The following is a 14,282-nucleotide window of genomic DNA, read 5'->3' as shown; positions in this document are numbered from 1 at the left end:
TTTTGCCAGCATTGGGGTTTGAACTCAGGACCTCACACTTGCAAGGCAGGTGCTCTTACCTCTTGAGCCACTCTCCCAGCCCTTTTTTGTGATGGGTTTTTTTCATTTGCCCTGGGACTGGCTTCAAACCGTGATCCTCCTGATCTGTGCCTCCTGAGTAGCTAGAATTACAGGTGTGAGCCACCAAAGCCCAGCCTTGTTTTGCTTTTTTTAACAGGCTCTTGCTTTTAGTTGCAGGCTGACCTGGAAGTCTGATTCTCCTGCCTCAGCCTCCTGAGTGCTGGGATTATAGATGTGTGCCAGGCTGTTAATAATATGTAATAATTATACATATTAATGGGGTTCAGTGTGGTATTTCCACACATACATATAGTGTATACTGGTTAAGTCAGATAATTAGCATCTCCCCCTCCATCATTCTTTCATTGGGAGCCTTGGAGCCCTGGTCTTCCAGATCTTCATGAAGTGTTCACAGGTGACTGTGAGTGAGCGAGCCACAGCTGTCCCTCTGTGCTGTGGATCATCAGCACCCACTCCTTCCATCTGACTGGGCTCAGACTTTTACCACCTCATCTCTACCCACCTCGTAATCGGGAGTCTCCATTTGGACTGGCCTTTTCAGCCTTCACACCTGAGAGGACACATTTATCAGAAACAATCTGTGCACAGAGCTTCCTAAACTCAGTTTACAGACATATTCGAGGGAGAAGCAGGAGACAAAGTCTCTTCGTCTTTCTCCCAGGAGCTCAGGGTGGTCTCCCACTGTGATTACAGCCTGAGCTTATGGTTAGATTTGGTTTCAAAAATTCTTGCTCTGCCTCTTGCCATCTGTGTGGCCCTGGGCAAGCCATTTCACCTCTCTGGACCTCAACTCTCCTCTGCAGAGTGGGTAACAGTAGTATCTGTTGCACAGCCAGAGGGTTTGAGGAACCCCCAAGAGCACCTTGTCTTGTGTGGTGCCTGGCTGATGGCTTACGTGGTTTGGTGGTGGGTACTGTTTTTGTTTTTGTTTTTGCAGTGCTGGGAGTGGAACTGGTTGTGTGTGCTGTATGAATTTGTTTTTCCTGGTTTGGGGTCTTAGTTCATGTTCTAACTTAACTGCTGGGGTGGGGGTAGTGAGAGCACTTCGGAAGCCTGCTAGATAAAAAGTAACTTTCTTGTTGCTGCTCTTTTGTGGTATATTTCCTCCTGGGTGGCACCGCCCCTCCCTTCGACTTTGTAGACATCATTGAGATGGACTCGAAGCGCGTGCCTCGAGACAAGCTGGCCTGCATCACCAGGTGCAGCAAGCACATCTTCAACGCCATCAAGGTCACCAAGAATGAGCCGGCCTCAGCTGACGACTTCCTGCCCACCCTCATCTACATCGTGCTGAAGGGCAACCCACCGCGCCTGCAGTCCAACATCCAGTACATCACCCGCTTCTGCAACCCAAGCCGGCTGATGACTGGGGAGGACGGCTACTACTTCACCAACCTGGTGAGACTCCACTGTGCCGTCAGGGAAGAGAGCCGGGAGGGGAGGAGTCAGCCTGAAGGGGGGGTGGCTTCCTGTCCTCAGCACAGGTGGCCACTGTGGCCCGTGTGCTGGCTCGGGAGTCACATACTGTGAGTCAGATCACAGACTCAGACCGTTTTGGAAAGACTTAGCTCACTCTCCTTCTCCTTGGCATGAGAGGCCGTTTTGGTTCTTCGTTTTGTCTGGCTTCCACAGTTCCACACCTTCCTTATTGACTCTGGGTCCTTTAGTTTGCCCCTTCAGTTCTTCCTGGTGTCCTATCCTCTCTGTACTTCTTTCTCCCTACACTGTCTTGTCCAGTCACAGAGCTCTGTTCATCCCTGTTCAGTACAGACCCACTGGCCTGTGTCACTGGTCTTGAACTCACTCTGAGCTCCAAGTATGCGTTGTACCTCAAACACTGTTCAGAGCTGAAACTGTCTCTTCATCAAATGCTTTTCTCTTTTCCAATATTCCCTGTTCCTCAAGTCACCTAAGCAGAAATGTTAGAATTGTCCAAGGTCCCTCCTATCCCCAGGTATAGGAGGCTTCAGTGACTCCACACAGATGGACCTGTTGTCTTCAGATGAATCATTGCAGTGGAGCCATGAGAGTCTCCTCACAGAGGCAATTTGTTTGCTTGAGTAGTAACATAGGATGCATTCTTGGGAGAAATTCTGAGAATAGCTGGTTTTCACTGTTTATGTTGTATGTTTTTTCTTGTGAAAATAGCTTTAAGATGTGCGAGTGCTACGTGTTTCTTGTAGAAAGGTTTCGTCAGTATAGAAAAGCACCTAGGTAGTGTCTGCTTAACTGGGCACTGCCCAGCACCCCTGTGTCCATCATCCCCCCCCCACCCCCCCCACACCTGGGCTGTGCTTTGCAAGTATGTGTGTTGGATTCTTACAAGAAGTCTGGTTGATGTCTGTCCCCCCACCCCTAACTTACAGACTCAAGTAACCTTATAGGGTCACATACAGATCTGTCAGTGACAGATGTGAAAGCTAACTCTGGTTGTCTGATGTAAACATTTGATGTTAAAATATCTCCTTGAAGGCTGGCTGCATGCTTGTATTCCTAGCCACTTGGTGGCAGAGGCCAGAGGATTGCCAGTTCAAAGCCAACCCAGGCAAAGTTACCAAGACTGTCTCAAACACAGTAAAGGGGTGGTGGAGTGGCTAAAGTGGTAGAGTACCTGCCTAGTGGTGAGACCCAGTGTTCGAATCCCAGAGCCCCCCCCCCAAAAATAAAAATTTAAACAGTAGGTCTGGGAGTATAGCTCAGTGGTATAGCACTTACCTGACAGGCATGAAGCCCTGGATTGAATCTCCAGTACAGTGAGCAAAAAAAAAAAAATTAATTTTGAGGTCCAGAGGTGTGAGTCATAAAAATGCCTCAATGGCCCACGCCCCAGTGTCCTGTGGCAGGAGCTCTGAGGGAATGGTTTCATAGTGTGCCAGGAGCTCTTGGTGTGTGGAGGAAATAGGCCTGGCTGTGAGCCGGTAGTGTTTGAAGCTGAAGTTGTGGGGATTCATGAGTCTGCGTCTGAATGCTCTGTAAATAATGTGTGTGATTATTGGACTGTAGTACTGTTCCCTTCCATTGGCAGTGCTGTGCGGTGGCCTTCATTGAGAAGCTGGACGCCCAGTCTTTGAACCTGAGTCAGGAGGATTTCGACCGCTACATGTCTGGCCAGACCTCCCCCAGGAAGCAGGAGGCTGAGAGCTGGTCTCCTGACGCCTGCCTGGGTGTGAAGCAGATGTACAAGAACCTGGACCTCCTGTCTCAGCTCCATGAACGCCAGGAGAGGATCATGAGCGAGGCCAAGAAACTGGAAAAAGACTTAATAGACTGGACGGATGGCATTGCCAGGGAGGTCCAAGACATTGTTGAGAAATACCCCCTTGAAATCAAGCCCCCAAGCCAGCCATTAGCAGCCATTGACTCTGAGAATGTGGAGAATGACAAACTCCCCCCACCACTGCAGCCTCAGGTGTACGCAGGATGATGGCACCCCCAGGACGCTTCTGTGTGAGCCTGGATCACGGGCGCCCGTGCCATAGGCACTGACTGGAGTCCAGACTGTGACTTCATTGCTCCCGAAGGTCAGGGCGTTCTCAAGGTACAGTGTGTGGTGTTGGGTTGTTTTGTTTATTTTCTTCTTTTTCCTGGCAGGGGAAGCATAGTAAATAATAAAGTACTATTTATTTGAGTTACTGAAATAGGTTCTTTTAAGGCTTGTGTGAAAATTTTGTCTGAACCTTTTTTCCTCCGTGATTCTCTTCCGTGCTTCCTCTGTGGCCATCACTGGCTTGGACAAAGTGAGACAGTGCTACAAAAGTGTCTGCTGAAGGGAGTTCAACGTCACCACCCTCCAGAGCTTTCAGTACTTTTGTAATTGTAAAGATAGAAGATATATTGATAAGTGCATATGTAAAATTGTAAATAAGTTTTTTAAAAACAAAAGGCCTGAATGGCGTCTGCCGCTGTGTTACATGTTCCAGGTTTAAAGTGAAGTGCACTGTAGCACCACTGAATTTCATTTACCACTCAGGAATCTGAGTGTCGGCACGCATTCCCCTTAATGTGTGGACCATGCAGCACTTCTGTTTGTTTTTTAATTTTGGCTTTTAGAACAGACTTTTGCTACTTTGCCCAGGGTGGCTTGAACTTCCAATTTTCCTTCTGAGCTTGTGGAGTGCTGGGATTATAGACTGCAGCACCATGCCCAGCTCATTCAGCAAATTTTCATCAAGTTCCTAGATACAAAGGCGCTGGCCGTGGTCTGGGATGGAAGTTAGGATGAACAGGCGCGTGAAGGTTGATGGGAGCCCCTCAGAGCCGTTAAGGTGTAGGTGGAGCCTCCACAGTGCCCCTGTGACCTCATGGTTGACCCCATTATTTGTTATGTGAACCTCTCAGAATGGTCTGACCTCAGTTCTTACTGACATTTGTGTCCTGAGGATTTTTACTGTGGGGACTGCCTGTGAATATTTCTGCCCTCTGCCCCTGCTAAATGCCAGGAGCCGCAATGACTGTGAGAACTTGTCTCCACACACTGCTGACATCCTCTGGGAGCAATCTCCCCCACCTCCCCACTTAAGAACCACTGGTCTCTTGTAAGCAAGGCAGTTTTCATCCACACAGTTAATATGGCGCAACCAAAGAGCTCTGCATCACGGGCACAGCATAACGTTAGCTGCTGCTCTGCGGACACTGCAGTGTGGAACCTTTTTTCCAGTTTTTTTTTTTTTTTCTTTTTTCTTTTTGGTGGTATTGGGGTTTGAACTCAGGGCATTACGCTTTGTAGGCAGGCACTCTACTGCTTGAGCCATGCCCCCAATCCCCTTTTTACTTTAGTTATTTTTAGGATAGGCTCTCACACATTTACCCACACCAGCCTGGACCTCGCTCCTACTACCTGTACATCCTGTATAGCAGGGACTACAGGCACACAGGCACACTCCACCATGCCTGGCTTATTTTGTTAGATAGCATCTTTCTAACTTTTTGCCAGGGCTGGCCTTGAACTGCAATCTTCTGGATCTCCACCTGAGATGACAGGCATGAGCCCCACACCTGCCTTGTGTGGATTTTTCTTTTTTCTATACTGGGGTTTGAACTCAGGGTCTACACCTTGAGCCACTCCACTAGCCCGTTTTGTGATGGGTTTTTTCCAGATAGGGTCTCAAGAACTATTTGTCTCTGCTGGTTTTGAACCGCAATCCTCCTGATCTCTGCCTCCTGAGTAGCTAGGATTACAGCTGTGAGCCACAGAGCCTGGCTCCCAGTGGAATTTTTCCTAGCCTGATCACAGTACTGAAGGTTCTTCTTCCAGTGACCCTCCAGGCTGTTGGTACCCTGGTGAGACCATGCAGGGCACCATTCTAAACAGTAACAGTCACACAAGAAGTTCTGAAAGGGTGTTTTGCTTTCCCAGAATCGCCCTAAGAACAGGACATAGTGCAGTCATTTCAGAATAATGCTAAGGCAAGTGTAAAACTCTGCAAGCTTGATTTAAATTTACATATAAAATCTATCAGGCTAGACACATTTACCATCACAAAGCACTGCAGACACAAAGCAGTTGAGGCCACTGGTCACTCCACTCTGGAAGGGGAGAGGTCACTGTGAAGAGCAGTGAGAATCTTAGCTAAACCCTGGCTGGGGGATCTCAGTTGGAAGGCATTCATCTCCTGTGGACTTTCTGGTGCTAATCCAGGTGTGCATAGGCATCATTCTCCTGGAAACACACAGTTCTTTTAGTTGTGCATTGTTTGTTGGATAAAATATGCATATTGGCTTCCCACAGAGGCTGACCTCTGGGTTTCTTGCAGATCTTCAGGTGTCGAGTTGAGTTTTGGGGGGTAATTTACAGACTCTTGCCTCTTGTTGGAGGCTTGAATTTCTCTTGCGTCAGCATCAGTACAATGGCCAGTTTCTGTTCTCAAGAAAGTGTGGTATTTTATGTATGGTAAATGTGTCAAATAAACATTTAGGAAGGAAATCCTTACCAAGAAAGTTTCGTGATTCATCCTTTTTCCAAATAGATTGACTTGAGGCTGTTTATTAGAATATTCTTTTTTTTTGGCAGCACTGGGGTTTGAACTCAGGGCCTCACACTTACTAGGCAGGTGCTCTGCCACTTGAGCCACTGCATCAGCCTTGTTTTTATGATGGATTTTTTTGAGATAGGGTCTTGCGAACTATTTGCCCAGGCTAGCTTCAAACTGTGATCCTCCTGTTGTCTGCCTACTGAGTAGCTGGGATTCCACTGCCCATCTAGAATATTCTTGATTACTAATACTCCTATATATATTTAGGCAGGGTCTCACTGAGTGGCCCAGGCTGACCTCACACTCACTCACCTTCCTGAGTGCTGGGTGGAATAGCAGGCATGGCCACCATATCTGACTTGAAGATTTTCTTTTTAAGCTGTAGCCATCTTTATTGTATTTAGAAGTGGAGCATTGGGAACATTTCCCAATTAAAACTGAGAATGAGACAAGGGTATTTGCTGTCATCACAGTTAACATTGTTCTGGAAGTTCTATCCAGAGTACTTAGTCTGCAAACAGAAATAAAGCGGGGAAAAAGATTAAAGATAGAGCTACTACAGTTTGTCGGGAGGCATGAACTCCAGAGCCAAAAAATGGCTTAGATCTAGTGTTGAAGTTTAATTCTGCCCTTAGGCAAGTCATGTTTCATTTCAGCTGTGAAATACAGATAATAATATTGCCTGATCTAAGATTGTTGTTAGGATTAAGTGATTTAGGAAATGCTAGTATTTGTAGATGGTTTTTGTATATACAAAACCTAACCATTAATACTGATCCTACTCTTAAATTTCACTCAAATGGTTGACAGATGATAAAAATAGTCCTAAAAGTGAACTACAAAACAACTTTCTTATACCCACTATTAGCCAGTTAGCAAATATAATAGGGAAAATAGGATTCATAATAGATACAAGTAGAAATCATCTAAAAATAACAAGAACTTTTGGAATCCATGTGGAAAAAAAAAGATGAGTGAGACTATGGATGGCTCACACCTGTAATCTCAGCTACTCAGGAGGCAGAGATCAGGAGGATCACAGTTCAAAGCCAGCCCGTGCAAATAGGTTGTGAGCCCCTATCTCAAAAAACCCTTCATAAAGAAGGGCTGGTGGAGTGGTTCAAGGTGTAGACTCTCAGTTCAAACCCCAGAACTGCCAAAAAACAACAACAACAACAACAAAAAAAAAAAAAAACGGAGAAACGTAAGTGTGTTTACACATTACCCTGTGCTTGGAATTTTCCAGTGGTGTTTGACAGGTGCTTAGAAATGGCTTCTGCTGAAACCACTGACTCCTTCACTTTTAGTTCACAGGGGAACTAAAAGCAGGAGATAAACTTGACACCACTGCCTCCATTGTGGTCCTTTCCTCTGGGCCACTCTCCTACAGTCACTTTGAATTCTGGAACAACAGGATTGAAGGAAAAATATCTGTGACCAGCACCAGTGCCTTTCCTATCATGACCAGGCCCCGCCTGGCCAATCCTGAGATGATCAACAGGACCCCATTGTGCCCAGGACTGCTCAGGTATGTGCACTTCTCACTCGTGCCCCAGTCTTTCTTCTTTTTAAACCTGTTCCTGCACACATCACAAATCTTTCTTTGCCTGTCGCCACTACTCATCTCTAGTTGCGTATCCGGGCCAGTGAACCTCACATGTTGCAATCCCCAGTCAGGCCTCTGGCCCAGTACTTCATTTACACTTGGACTTGGTTTTATCTTTTTTTGTTTATTTGTGTCGGTACTGGGGTTTGAACTCAGGACTGCACACTTACGCCACTTGAGCCACTCCACCAGCTCTGTCTTGTGATGGGTTTTTTTCAAGATAGAGTCTCAAGAACTGTTTGCCCAGGCTGGCTTTGAACCGCAATCCTCCTGATCTCTGCCTCCTAAGTAGCTAGGATTACAAGAGTGAGCCACTGTACCCGGCTTGATTTTGTCTTTGGATGAATGTTTTGCAAGTGACGTCTAATGGGGTAATGCCTGTGGTACGTTGAGTGGGCACAAAGGTCAGCCATGCCCTGGACAGAGGCAGCACCATGGCTTATCTGGTGAGTGGCTATTTAGGGTCCCTGCTAAATCACTTGATTAGCGTAAACTCAGCTGCCATCTAAGGGAGCTTACTGTGAGTAACAAAAGTTAGACTGTATTACTAAGAAAATTCTACGGATTTTAGGAGCTCTGCAGGAACTGTGCATATATATGTGTGTAGGTATTTTTTCTTTTTTTCCCACTGCAGGATTTAGACCTATCTTTTCTGTCACAGTAGCTAAACCAAACCACTGCTACTTTGAACTGGTACCCATTTTAGTTTCACAGACTTAAAAGTTTCGTTAAGTTTCATATTCCTGGAGCCCTGAGTTTCATTTCCTTGCTGAGCTGTAAATGTTAACCCCACCCCTACTCTGAACAATAGCCAATTGGGAAAAGCTGTGAAGCCAAGTGTGGACCAATCCTCATGAGGGGCAAGGTTATGTTAGGGATAAAACCTGAGTGGACTTCCCACTCAGTGTGCTTGCTTGCCAGGCTTCTTGTCTGTTGTACACCCTTCTGCAGAAGTAAAACTGCCTTGCTGAAGGACTCTCCAGTATTTCTCTGATCATTGTTTGGGAATCCTGAGACCCCAGACTCTATTTCTAACACCCACCAATCTCTTTTTCTTTGGTGGTGCTAGGGATTGAATCCAGGGCCTTGTACAAGCTAGGCAAGGACTATGTCACTGAGCTACATCCCCAGCCCAAAATTATTTATTATACCACTGAATTGAGCAGATATTTCCCCAAAGGATATATGCAAATTGCCAAATAGCACATAAGATGCTTAATATCCCCAACATTAGGGAAATGCTAATCAGAACCACAGTGAGATACCACTGCATGCCTTTAGGATGGCCATTCTAATGCCAAAAAAGAAAAAACCTTGCCAATGTCCTCTGGGATAAGGTCTGAATAATTTTGCCTGGGCTGGCTTTGAACTCCAGATCCTCCTGCCTCTGTCTCCCAAGTAGTTGGGATTACAGGTATGCACCACCATTCCTGGCTTCCTGGATCAAACTTAATGTCATGAATCACAGGTGGACATCACAAGCTGATGTCTGGGAGAATTCCATTTTTCACCTAACCTACTCCACTTTTGTCTGTCTGACTTGTTCCTTTCTGAGTTGTTCTTTTTCCCTCAGTTCATCTTACACTCCAGGGTCACATGTCTGATAAACATTCCATGGTGGAAACTAAAAATCCCCAGTAGCACTGACTTCCTTTCTGCCAAGATGACTAAGTGACCAGTCCCAAGACTGGGACTGACCAGACCATGGGCTGGTCAGTGATCAACCAGACCATGGGCTGACCAAGATGGCTTGCCATGAAAACTCCCTCACTCTTGCCTTTGCTTTTTCTCTATTTAACCCCAAAGCTACTGTCGACACCCCAAAGCCAGCACTTAGATCTGTTTCCAGCGGAGCCACACAAAGAAAAACTCCTTTCCTGTTTTACCTTCCTTTGTCTCCTGATTGCTCAATTAAGTGGCTAAGCCTGGTCCATGGGGACCCCAGAGTTGTGCCTCTGGCCTAAGACTCTGGTTACAAAGTCTCCTGATGTTGCTGGGCGCCAGTGGCTCACGCCTGCAATCCTAGCTACACAGGAGGCAGAGATCAGGAAGATCACAGTTCAAAGCCAGCCTAGGCAAATTGTTCATGAAACCCGATCTTGAAAAAAACCCATAAAACATAAAAGGGCTGGTGGAGTGACTCAAGGTGTAGGCCCTGAGTTGAAATCCCAGTACTGCAAAAACAAAACAAAACAAAACAAACACACAAAGTCTCCTGATGTTGACATAGGAGCAAGACAGGAGTTAGGAAACCTGATTGCCAAGAAAAATAGCTTGAATACTGATTTTTAAAAAATTAGAATGATGGAGTGGAAAATGACAGTCTTGGTCTGACCATTCCTAAATTGTTTAAGACTTGACCCCCACGTGTGGGAGGAGTTGATGATGCATAACCCAATTCCTTCAAATCCGTCCATTCTCTCCCAGGATGACCACCCCCCATCTCCACAAACCCCAATAAAAGCAGAAGATCTTAAGATCCTCACAGCAGCTGCTCGTTCTCCACCTTCCCGCTCTCTCTCTCAAGAGTGTACTTCCGGTTTGCCTTGTGTTAGTCTTCTGCTCCTGCCGAGTTTCCTCTGTCTACCCTTGAATTATTTCCTTGATGGGACTAAGAACCTTCTGGTCCCTGGTCCCTGTGATAGTGTGATGAAGTAATATGAAGGACACAGTACCTCCTGCGATGTATTCTTTCTGAAAATCTTTGACTGAAATCTAATTAAGTCTTTATCCCCAATGTCCAGTTCATAGTGTTAAAAAAAAGTTATGGGAGGCCATTGTTTTGGACCAAACTCCTGCACTGGATCAGGCTACAAGTAAAAATGGAGTCATTCATGCTGAAGTCCCACATCACTAAACTGGAGCTGAGTTGTTCTCTGATGTTCCCAGAGATCAAGAGGATGAGAGATAGCCACACTTCCCAAACAGACCAATCTGTAGGACAAGGAAGTGCCCTATGCCATAATCCTTATGTCCTTCAATTCTTACAAATACTACCTGCACACCAGGTGCTGGTGGCTCAGGCCTTAACCCTAGCTACTTGGGAGATTGAGATCTGGAGGATCAAGCAGGCAGGGAGTTCAAGAGACCCCATCTCAACCAAGGCTGGGTGCAATGGTACACACCTGTCATCCCAAGCTACCTAGGCTGAAATCCAGAGGACTGCCGTTTCTGGCCAGCCCAGGCAAAAAAGTGAGACCCCCATCTCCAAAATAACCAGAGCAAAGTGCTGAGTGCTGGCAGCATGGTTCAAGTCATAGAACACCTGCCTTAACAAGTGTGAAGCCCTGAGTTTAAACTCCAATACCGCCAAAATAAATAACCTATTTTTTAATTGTTGTTTCTCTGTCCTTGCCTTCTGAGGAAAGTAACATTGAAATGACTAATCTGATTTTTGTGATTTCAGCTTTTTCTAATCCCTTCTGTCTATAAAACCGATCTCTTCTGCTCAGCCAATTAGAACTTACTCTATTTTATGGAATGAATTGCTATCCAATTCTAGAGTCACAAAATAAAGCCATTTAAGATATTTTAGCCTGGTGGCTCCTGCATGTAATTTTAGCTAGCTCAGGAGGCAGAGATCAGGAGGATTATGGTTTGAGTCCAGCTTAGGCAAATAGTTCATGAGATCCTATCTCAAAAAAAAAAAAAAAAAAAAAAGACCACCACAAAAAAGGGCTGGTGGAGTGGCCCAAGGTGAAAGCCCTGAGTTCAAACCCTAGTACTGGAAAAAAAAAAAAAAAAAAAAGACCTTTAAATTTGTGGAAATTTTGCTTGTTGACAACAGGTAATACAATGAGGGACTGTTTTAGAATAAAAAGGACAGCAATGGGGGGACATAGTTGTAAAAGACAATTTGGGGAGAACTTTGTAAATCAGAGTGTGAATTGACTATTAAATGATATTAGGATATTATTTTTACTGTTTTTAGGTATAATAACATTCTCGTTGATGGGATGTAATTTTTCCTTTTCCACGGCAGTGAAGTATGGGTAATTCAAAATGGCTTTTTTTTTTTTTTTTTTTTTTTGGTAGTTCTGGGGTTTGAACTTGGCCTCATGCTTGCTAGGCAAGTGCTTCACACCTTGAGCCATTCCACTAGCCCTTTTTTGTGATGGGTTTTTTCAAGATAGGGTCTTTCGAACTATTTGCCAGGGCTGGATTCAAACTTCAATCCTTCTGATCTCTGCCTCCTGAGTAGCTGGGATTACAGGCGTGAGCCACCAGTGCCCAGCTTAGGAATTTGTTGTTTTAAAGGGTTCAGCTGCCCTGTACTGGGGTTTCCCAGGCAACCTGTGGTTGCCAATACAGAACTTCCCTCTGGTGGTAGAACTGGCCTCCAGGAAGGTTCTGAGGCCTCTCTCTCTCAATGACTATTCTCAGGGGTAGCTAGCTGTCTGGTTGAAATTTCCTTTACAAACTTGTCTCCTGCTGGGTGTTTCACTTCACTCCCTCAATAATAAGCAAAAGAAGCTGAAAGAAATCCAGTGTCTTGGATTTGGGGTGGCAGCCACAGGACTCATAAGTGTTCTGAAACATGGAAGAAACTCACCTGGGGGAGGGGGAGTTGTCAGAACCAACCTGAAATCCTGCTATGGGTGGTGGCTGGAGGTGGGAGCCGTGGACAGAGGCTGTGGTCACAGTCTGCAGATTTAAAAACTCAAAAGCCTAGTGGGCATGACTAACTCCCAGTGGAAATGTTGTCTTACAAATTGGCAAATGATAGCACCTCATTCTGAAATCCCCATCTTGTCATGTGTTTACACGAACTGGGGCCCAACTGTGTGGCTTTCTGAACATTTTTCCTTTGAAACCATATTAATTCTGTCCCTTAAACATGTCAAAACCAGTCATGGTGGCACCTGCCTGTAATCCCAGCCTTGGGGAGGCTGAGGCAGGAGGATTGGATTGAGAGTAAAAAAAAAAAAAAAACAAAAACAAAAAACAACCAAAGAGAGCCAGCGTGGCTCACACCTATAATCCTAGTTACTCTGGAGGCAGAGATCAGGAGGATCATGGTTCAAAGCCAGGCAGAGCAAACAGTTTGTGAGGTCCTGTGGTTCAAGTGGTAGACCGTCTAGCAAGTGTGAAGTCCTGACTTCAAGCCCCAGTGCCACCAGACATTAAAAAAAAAAAAATTGTCATCTGTGAGCCAGGCCAGTCCTTGGGAAACTGGTTGCAAAGCAGAGTTTGCTGTAGCTTGAACTTGGTTTGACCCTACCAAAGCTCACTTAATTCCTCAGTGCAGCAGTGTTGGGGAGTGGGCCTAGTGGGAGGAGTGTCAGGGAAAAGTGTTTTCCTCCTGTTCTTGCATCACAATCTCTTTTCTGTTTTTGCTTTGTTGGGGATTGAACACAGGACTCTATGCATGCTTGGCAGGCTGTCTCCTACTAAACTACACTCACTTTGTTGTTGTTTGTTTTTACAGTACTGGGGTTTGAACTCAGGGCTTCAAGCTTACAAAGCAGGTGCTCTATCACTTGAGCCACACCTCCAGGCCATTTTGCTTTGGTTATTTTTGAGATAGGGACCTGTGAACTGTTTCCTCAGACTGGCTTCAAACTGTGATCCTCCTGATTTCTGCCTCCCAAGCAGATAGGATTATAAGTGGGAGTCACTGGCACCTAGCTCAACTAACTTTCTTGAAGCTCACAGAGCTCAGGGAGACACTTTGCTTACACTTACCAGCTTATTGTAAAGTGTTTGCCAAGGACAAACACTGAAGAGGCACAGGCAAGGTTTGGGAAAAGAGCTTCTGTGCCCTCCTGGGTAGGCCAGCTGCCAGGAACCTCCATGTGCTCAGCTGTCTAGAAGTTCTGTGCAGCTTTTCTCCTTCTCCTCCTCCTTCTTTGGGCAAAATAATTGGGACAAACAAACAACCCACTTCCCCCAGAAACAAAAACAATAGCTGGGCACAGTGGCATTTGAGACCAGCCTCGGTGAAAATTTGCTGAGACCCCATCTCAACCAATAGCTGGGTGTGGCAGCACATACCTATCGTATCAGCTACACAGGGAAGTACAAATAGAAGGATTGCGGTCAGGCCAACCCCAGCATAAAGTAAAGGTCTGGTGACGTGGCTTAAGTGGCATAGTGTCCACTTAATCAAGAGACCCTGAGTTCAAATCTCACCAACACACACACACACACACACACACACACACACACACACAAAGATTTTGTCCTGGATAATTTTTATGGATTGAGGCCAGTAGTGTTCCTAGGTGCAGGAAATGATTTTCTAAATCCAGAAGGCATGGGCGTGTTGTTTAGTGTGAGGTTGGGGAGTGGTCACTTATTCTTTATTCTAGTGCTTGGCATGTGAGGTTCTGTATGTAGCTCCAGTCCAAAAATCACAATGGACGTCTTCAAAATTATAGTCCGCACACAGCCCCTCGAGTGTTGGAGTTAATCAACCCTCCTGATTAATAATATGACTATGACCTTAATAGTGATGCTTTTAATAAGGCACTGCTGGCTCACGCCTGTAATCCTAGCCACTTGGGAGGCTGTATCAGAAGGATTGGGGTTTGAAACTAGCCTGGAGAAATTGTGGTAGAGCACCTGCCTAGCAAGTGTGAGGTCCTGAGTTCAAACCCCAGTGTTGCCAAAAAACTTATTTA

At 45.6% G+C, this 14,282-nt stretch overlaps 1 protein-coding gene across 4 annotated transcripts in view; it reads left to right on the top strand.

Moving 5' to 3' along the window:
* LOC109685925 (BTB/POZ domain-containing protein KCTD7) overlaps positions 1 to 6,018 on the top strand; it is a 70,774-nt gene extending 64,756 nt beyond the window's left edge. For all 4 annotated transcript variants that reach the window (XM_074075776.1, XM_074075775.1, XM_020163041.2 and 1 more), the window contains 2 exons: positions 1,223 to 1,479; positions 3,107 to 6,018. In XM_074075776.1, coding sequence (XP_073931877.1) covers positions 1,223 to 1,479; positions 3,107 to 3,505 — 656 coding nt within the window. In that variant the 3' untranslated portion in view covers positions 3,506 to 6,018. The remainder of the gene's footprint in view (positions 1 to 1,222; positions 1,480 to 3,106) is intronic.
* Positions 6,019 to 14,282: the final 8,264 nt, after the last annotated feature.

Source organism: Castor canadensis, chromosome 6 (assembly GCF_047511655.1).
Source record: "Castor canadensis chromosome 6, mCasCan1.hap1v2, whole genome shotgun sequence".
Classification (NCBI taxonomy): Eukaryota; Metazoa; Chordata; class Mammalia; order Rodentia; family Castoridae; genus Castor; species Castor canadensis.
The sequence above is the reverse complement of the archived record's forward strand: the minus strand, read 5'-3'. Positions and strand labels throughout refer to the sequence as shown.